This window comes from Propithecus coquereli, unplaced genomic scaffold, assembly GCF_000956105.1.
Source record: "Propithecus coquereli isolate 6110/MARCELLA unplaced genomic scaffold, Pcoq_1.0 Scaffold248, whole genome shotgun sequence".
Taxonomy (NCBI): domain Eukaryota; kingdom Metazoa; phylum Chordata; class Mammalia; order Primates; family Indriidae; genus Propithecus; species Propithecus coquereli.
Window position 1 is genome coordinate 2,177,755 of NW_012148041.1, and position 7,947 is coordinate 2,185,701.

At 54.4% G+C, this 7,947-nt stretch overlaps 1 protein-coding gene across 1 annotated transcript in view; it reads left to right on the forward strand.

Annotated features, from left to right (window-relative positions):
- Positions 1 to 2,963: 2,963 nt before the first annotated feature.
- Positions 2,964 to 7,947, forward strand: part of PNPLA1 (patatin-like phospholipase domain containing 1) — a 48,210-nt gene continuing 43,226 nt past the window's right edge. The window contains exon 1 of the mRNA XM_012646576.1: positions 2,964 to 3,168. Within this exon, the coding sequence (XP_012502030.1) occupies positions 2,964 to 3,168 (205 nt within the window). The remainder of the gene's footprint in view (positions 3,169 to 7,947) is intronic.

Sequence of the window (7,947 nt, forward strand, 5' to 3'; positions counted from 1 at the left end):
CAATCACGAATTTCTAGTCGGCTTGTCTGCATCGAGGCCGTCTGCGCATCCCCAGGGAACGGAGGACAGCCAGGCCTGCGCGGTGGGATGCCAGGGGCTGTGCAGCGACAGAAGCTACCTTCGAAGGGGTGGCGGGCCCCAGCCTCCTCCGACCCCTGCAGCCCACGGACAGCAGGAGGCCTCGCTTCCTATTTCGCTGGGAGCACGGAGAAGACTGGAGGAGAAACTTGTCCACAGCTGTCTTCCCTTCCCCATACCCCACGCCCACCTCCCCTGCCCACCCCTCTCTGCTGCCTCAATGGCAGGGGTCTCTGTGTCCCTCTCTGGAGCCATCCCTGCCCCTTGTGGACAGCACCAACGTCTTGCTGCCATCTCTGATGCGTCTTAATGTAAAGTCGTCCTCCGCCCGGCTTCCCCAGGCCTGCCCCAGGTTTCCCGACTCTGAGAGGCAGCCCCACTCCTCCCTGCCCCGGGCTAAAACTTGGCCGCAGCCCTGACTCAGCCGGCCCAGCCAGCCAGGCCCGTCCTCACAGTCTTCTGTAGCAATAACTTCATTAACTTGTCTTCCTCCAGCTGTCATCCCCGGGAGGTGGGCCACCGCCCTCCCTCCCTGTCCTCCGGCCTGCTGTCATCGCCCTGCCAAGGCTCCCCTGCCCGAGAACTCTCCGAGCTCCTCCTGCTGTCGCTCTGGGGTGGAGCCTTCCTCCTCCGAACCTCCCCCCTTTCTATTCCACCTTGTCTCTGGGGCCGTCTGTTCCAGAAGCCTTGAGTCTTACTACTGTCGGTAGTGACAGACGTGCCACGTGCCGGGCGTTTGGCCGCCGTGACCTTCACAGCCGCTGTGCAGTGCAGCGTCCTTTTCACAGATGAGGAAACTGGGGCCTGGAGAGACCACACGGGTCACGCCCCCTAAGTGGCAGAGCTGGGATCAGACTTCATGGCCCTCTGGTCCAAAGCCCTTGATCCGTGCCACTGACCCCATCGCACCCCTCCCCCTCTGGCAGCAGCTCCCCCTGTTCCTTGCCCCTCCTCGCAGCCTCCCAGTCCCAGCCCACAGCTCCGCCTCGCGCGGCTCCGGCGGCGCCAGCCCACACCGCTCACCCTCGCCGCTTCTCTGGCAGGAGCCTCAGCCTTGCACAATGCAGTGCTTAATTATAGATTGCCTCATGCAGCTCTCTGGCTCTTCCACGTTCGCCTACCTTGTTCCCAAGAAGCCTGAGCGTCGGAGTTAGGGATGGAGCTTCCGCTTCCTCCGCTCTCCACGGCCCGGCACAGGGCAGGGCGCGCTGCACTGCGTGAGCGACCTGACCTGACTCCCCAGGAAGGGGACCGGGTCTCTGCCGATCCAAAAGCTGACCGGATTCCACCCTGCCACGGCCCTCCCTCCACGCCCACGGTCCGCCCAGATCTCTGCGTGGGCACACGCGCACGCACACACATTTTCTCTGTTACACGCACCTCTGATCAAAAGCTCTCTTCCCGGACTGCGGCGATGACGTGCCTGGAACTGCCTACCCAAGACAGAAAACTCTCCTCACTGACTCCTGGCATTGTCCTCGTTGTAGAATTCCGGAGAGGCCCCAAGAGGCAGCCAGAGTGGCCGGGAGCTCTCCAGGGCCAGGAGGGCCATAGATGTCACATCCTGACAGAGAGATTAGAGCTGGATCAGGCATTAGGCGGGGCCTCGGTGTCTTGATTGTAACTCTGGTCCTGTCACTGTGGTCCCCGTCGGGGAGTGGAGAGATGTGATCTTGCCACATCAGTCTTTGCAATACTCCCATGTGGTGACATTTGGTCCCCACCAGGACCACACTGTGCAGCCATGGGGCGCGTAACAGCGGCCCCTGAGCCAACCCTGTTCTCCTTGCGCCTCCCACCTTGCCAAAACATCTCTCTGCGCTGACCCCGATGCCTCCACCCGTCACCTCCCAAGCTGTTCATCCTCGGGGTTAAATTCCGCCATCTCATACTTCTCATTTCTAAGTGGGAAGAGGAGCGTGCAATATGAAACCCCAAACACTTAGAATGATCTAGATTTCACATTAATTTCTTTCCAGACACTGGGGAGGCAGCATGAGGGCATGAGGCTTGGTGAGGGGCACTGACCACAGGTCAAAGGGGCAGCGAAGGGCCCCGGAGAAGAGACAGGGAGAGGTGGGGAGGCGGTGGTGGGAGGCGCCCCTGAAACCAAACTTATCTTCCTTTACAATTTTGCCCGTGGCCATTCCTAACCTGTAAATAAACAAACAAGTGAATAAACAAAGAAGAGCTTATGTAAGAAGAGCAAATAAAAATAATAGTGTAATATGCTCCGCGTAGCACACAGCCTGGAGGGGTCAGGAAGGGGCGTCGCTGTGGGGGGACTGCGGATGGCATGTGTCCGTTTGGAAAACAGAGCTGCACTCTGGGGGCAGGCGCACCATCCTCCGGGAGGAGGCGGCTGGTAAGTCCTTTATTGATGTGGCCGTCAGGGAGGGAGGCCCTCACTGATAACCATCACAGAGGTTTTGCAACTGGATGCATGAGGCTGAGGGTTGGGCAGTGCCCGCCTCCTCAGGCATGCCCTGCCGGAGCCGTGAGCACGCCTAGGTGTACCAAGGATGGGCAGAGTGCTGCGGAGCCTGTGCCCGAGATGGATCTAGCCAGGCAGTGAAGCCAGCAGGGGTCCCTCAGGACCACGACCCTGCTCTTGCGCCCAAGGGGCCTCCTGCACCTCGTCCCGGGCCTGGGGCCCCTATACCAACCTTTGGGGCTGCCTCCCGGCGGAGCCTGGCAGGCCCAGGCGGTGGCTGCCTGAACCACCTGCTTTGCCCCAGCTGGCCGGGCACAGACTGCCACATTCCAGGCTCCGGGCTGGCAGGGAAGCTGGGCAGTGAATTCCAGCAGGGAGCGGCAGCCCAAGCCGGCCAGGCAAGCGCTGACGGGTGGTTCCTCCTCCCCGGGGGAGGCTAGAGGCTGAGGAGATGGAAGAACAGGTGTTCAAGGGGGACCCGGACACCCCGCATTCCATCTCCTTCTCGGGCAGTGGATTCCTCTCCTTCTACCAGGCGGGGGCCGTGGATGCCCTGCGGGACCTGGCCCCCCGGATGCTGGAAACAGCCCATCGCTTCGCCGGGACGTCGGCAGGTGCCGTGATTGCGGCCCTGGCCATCTGCGGGATTGAAATGGGTAAGGCCTCTGTTCTGGTTTTCTGGGGGTCTCTGGAAGGATTCCACACAGCGGAGCCTGAGGGAGGCTTGGGGGTGCTTTGGGGAGCAAAGCCAGACGTGGTTGGCAGGAAAGGAAGAGGAGGGGGAGGGGGACAATGGCAGCTGTGGCATCTGAAGGTTGGGTCCGCCTCATCCCAGTCTCTGACCCACGGGGTGAGCTTGGACCTGTCTCTGCCTCCCCTCAGGGCCCTCCCCTGTGAGATGCAGCGTCTCCCAGGCACGGGGAGGGAAGGGCGGCATCTCCCTCAAACAGCCTGGTGCCGGGTGTTGGAAGTCATACCGCAGCGCAGCCACACACTGGGGTCGACTGCTGCTCCGGCCTCTTCTAACCCTTGGGAGGGGCAACACTTCAAACCTCGGTCATCTTGGTGGGGTGGGTTTGTCAACCAGCTTCCAGGTGGCTGGAAAGATGAAAGCGCTGAGGCTGCGGGGTGGACAGGAGGCCCCCGAGGGGAAGACACTGGGGAGGACCGGTGGGGAGAGAATATGGAAGATGTCCCCTCACCTTCTGCCCTCCTGGTCCAGGGGCCCCAGAGAGGGGGACGGGGCCACCCTGCGGACCCAGAGGGAGAAGTGCCGTCCCGGGCTGGGAGCAGACCCATCCAGCACCCGGAGAACAGGCCCAGCGGCCACATGGGCTGCCTGGGGACAGTGGGGAAGGTCTTTATCCACTTACTGAGTTCCTGTTCTGTGCCAGGCTCTGTTCCAGGCACTGGGGACAAAGTCCCTGCTCTGTGGAGCAGAAATCCTAGAGAAAAAACATAATAAACATTCAAACGAGGAACCTTCTAATGTAATGTCTAAGATCTCTGGATAAAATAGTAAGATCTGTGAATGACATCACAGCAGGAAAGGGACAGAGAATACAGTGGGGACTATTTTAGAAAGGTGGTCGGGGAAGCCTCTCGGAGCAGATGACGGCCAAGCTGAATAAAGTGAGAGAACCGGCACCCGAAGAGCCTGAGAAAAGACCTGCCCGGTGGGGGGGCAGCCTGGGTGCCCGTGGACGTGGGCGGGAGAGCGGAGAAGGGGCGGAAGGGGTGGCCGGGCGCGCAGGACACAGAGAGGGAGGCAGGAGAGAGCACGTGCTGCTCACGTCGGGTCCCAGCTCTGCCATTTCACGGTATGGCTGGAGGCAAGTTATTGAACTTTCTATGCCTCAGTTTCTCCATCTGCGAAAGGGCGATCCTAATGGTGTCTGATTCTCAGGTTGTTAAGGGACCGACTGAGCTAATATGAGTGACCTGCTTGGACCAGGGCCTGGCTCAGGAATGAGTCAATGATCCGATCTGTGCTTTCAGGATCCCTGATGGCGGGGCAGGGAGCGCGTGCCGGAGGAGGCAAGGTAGAAACCAGGCGAGGGAAGAGATTGGATCCAGATGGTAGAGCCAATGAGACGTGCTCTCTTGCCGCCGCACGGTGGGAGGACGTGGCTACCGCCTTATCCGGGCACAAGCAGGGCGCCTGCCTGCCTGGGGGTCCCCACGCTGCGGGCAGGTCTGTTTTAAAGAGTAATAGTAATGCCCGTTCACTGAGTATCTCCTGTGCGCAAGATAATTTTTTCTTTTTAATGATAATTTTACTTACGAAATACACAAGTGAAGAGCAAAATCTTTCTCACTGGACAAAACTCAAGCGGTGTGAGAGTGCAGAGTGACAGTACACGGAGTAGAAAGAAAGCCTCTACTCCCCGCTGTCTCCGATCCCACTCTCCCCGCGGTAGCCAGTGCTAAGGCCTCCACACCCATCCTTCCAGAGCTTTTCTAACGCACAGAGCTCTCTGTGAATGCAGCGGTTAATGCCTCATCACCCGATGGACCCGGGGACAAGCCTTCAGAAAGGGGCCTGGGGTGAGTGCCCCCCATCCCTGTCGCAGGGTCACAGAACTCCTGCCCCAGACACCCGGCTCGGGGATTCTCTCTCCCTTTCCAGGTGCCCGCTTTGCTCACCTGCCCCACCACCCCCACCCTCCTCCTGTCTTTGTATCAACTTCTTAAAATACACCTTCTGAGCAAGTCATTGGCGTCTTTGCCCTCTGGCATTCAAAGACTTTTCAGAATTAATTCAATTCACCCAATTCCATAAATACTGTCGAAAACCCACTTAGCCAGGCTGTGACGGTCACAGACGGCAGGCAGGGAAACTGACACCCGTGAAAAGGATACCTAATTGTAGAGTGTCATCAAGCACTAGGCTGTGGGTTGCTTGTAACCGTGGCAGAAGGTCAGGGAAGGGTGAGGAGTGTGGGACTTGCTCTGTCCACGTGACATCATGTTTATGAGACTTAGCCACGTCACCCCAGTCTAGCACATTCATTTGAACTGCCATGCAATTTACCATTAACCAGCACGTCCTGTATGTCAGGCACTGCTCTCCCTCATTGGTATATTAACTCATTCAGGCCTCACATCAACCCTTCCAGGTGAAAACTGTTATTATCCCCATTTACAGAGGAGGAAACTGAGTCATGGAAATCTTAAATAACTCGCCAAGGTCATACAAGCGGTACTTGGTAAAGCTAGAATTTGAACCCTGTCTGACCAGAGACTACACTCTTACCCTTGAAACTATTCTGCTTGACAAAGCAGTGTTGGGGGAGGGGATGCTGGTTGGATGGCAGGGTCAGGGAAGTCTCTCTGAGCAAGTAGAGTACACACACCTGAGGATGTGAGAGGATGAGCCCAGGAATATCTCGGGGAGAGCGTTCCATGCAGAAGGAAAAGTGACTTCGCACAAGTCCCATCACCAGTTAGAAGCAGAAAAAGAACCAGGACTAGATCTCTTGACTTTCTTTAAGTCTCCCATTAAGACTATGCCACAGGCCAGTTAGCCATCTTATTTAAAGACATGGCCAATATTTTGTTGTTATAAACAACACTGCAATGAACATCCTCATTTGTGCCTGCCATGGCCACGTGGAATGTATGTCACTGTAGAGTACGCATGTCACTGACTTTGCGGGACTTTGATAAATCACTCTCCAAAGTGGTTGTAACTATTTAACTACTAACAGCATTTATGAGTCCTAATTTCCCCACAATGTCAGACTTGAAAATTTTATGCCAGTCTAGTGAATGGTAAATTATATCTCATTTATTTTGTTTAATCTGCATATCCTGATTGCTAGTGATGCTAATCATCTCTATGTATTTATTGACCACTTCTGTTTCCTCTTCTGTAACTTACCTGCTCAATACCTTTTCCAGTTTTTTCCTACTGAGTTATCTTTTTTCTTTAACTTGTAGATGTTCTTTATGTATTCCATACACTTATCATTTGTCTGTTATAGCAACTGCACCTACCTTTTCCCACTCTATGGCTTGTCTTTTTACTTTGTTTTGATGTCTTTTGACATTCAGAAAATTTTAACTTTAATGCAGTCAAATGTATCCATCTTTTCCTCTTATAATTTGTGGGTGTTTTGGTTGTTTTTCAGGCTTTTGTTGTTGTTTTTTTTTTTGAGACAGAGTCTCGCTCTGCTGCCTGGGCTAGAGTGCTGTGGCATCAGCCTAGCTCACAGCAACCTCAAACTCCTGGGCTCAAGCGATCCTCCTGCCTCAGCCTCCCAAGTAGCTGGGACTACAGGCATGAGCCACCATGCCCGGCTAATTTTTTCCATATGTATTTTTAGTTGTCCAGCTAATTTCTTTCATTTTTTTTATAGTAGAGATGGGATCTCGCTCTTGCTCAGGCTGGTCTCGAACTCCTGACCTTGAGCTATCCTCCTACCTCGGCCTCCCAGAAGACTAGGATTACAGGCGTGAGCCACCGCGCCCGGCCTTTTTTTTTTTTTTTTTGATACATGATCTTGCTCTGTTGCCCAGGCTGGAGTGCAGTAGTGTGATCATGGCTCACTGCAGCCTTGAACTCCTGGGCTCAAGTGACCCCTGCCTCAGCCTCCCAAGTGGCTAGGACTACAGGCACAGCACCACACCCAGCCATGTTTTCTGTTTTGTTGCAGAGACAGGATCTCACTACGTTGCCCAGGCTGGTCTCGAATTCCTGACCTCAAGCGATCCTCCCACTTTGGCCTTCCAAAGTGTTGGGACTACAGACATGAGCCACCATGCCTGGCCATATTTGTGTTTTTAAATATCTTTCTTTATTACAATGATTTCTTCTACATTGTCTTTCAAAGGTTTTAAAGTCTTCATATGTAGGGCAATGGATCTGGAATTTATTTTGTTGGTGGTTGAAGTAGAGATCTAATTTTTAAGTTGTTTTGCCATATGATAACCAATTAGAAGCTGCTCTCTCCACACTTGTTTGAAATGCTGTCTCTGGTATATTAATGGAAAAAAACCCCAAACTCTGTAAAATAATTTAGAGAGGCTTATTCTGAGCCAAATGTGTGTGACTGGTCTGGAGTACATGGCCTCAACAGATCCTGAGAAAATATGTGCACGATAGCTGGGTTTGGTTATATACATTCATGGAGACAGGAATTACACGTAAGATCTAAGTCAATACGTGGAAGGCGTACATTGCTTTGGCCTGAAAAGGCTGGACATCTCTAAGTGTGTGGGGGGGCAGGATTACAGGTGATGGTGGGTTTGAAGATTCTTTGATTTGTAATTGGTTAAAGAAATGAAGTTTTGGCCGAGCTCAGTGGCTCATGCCTGTAATCCTAGCACTCTGAGAGGCTGAGGCGGGCGGATTGTTTGAGCTCAGGAGTTCGAGACCAGCCTGAGCAAGAGCAAGACCCCGTCTCTACTAAAAAAAGAAAGAAATTAGCTGG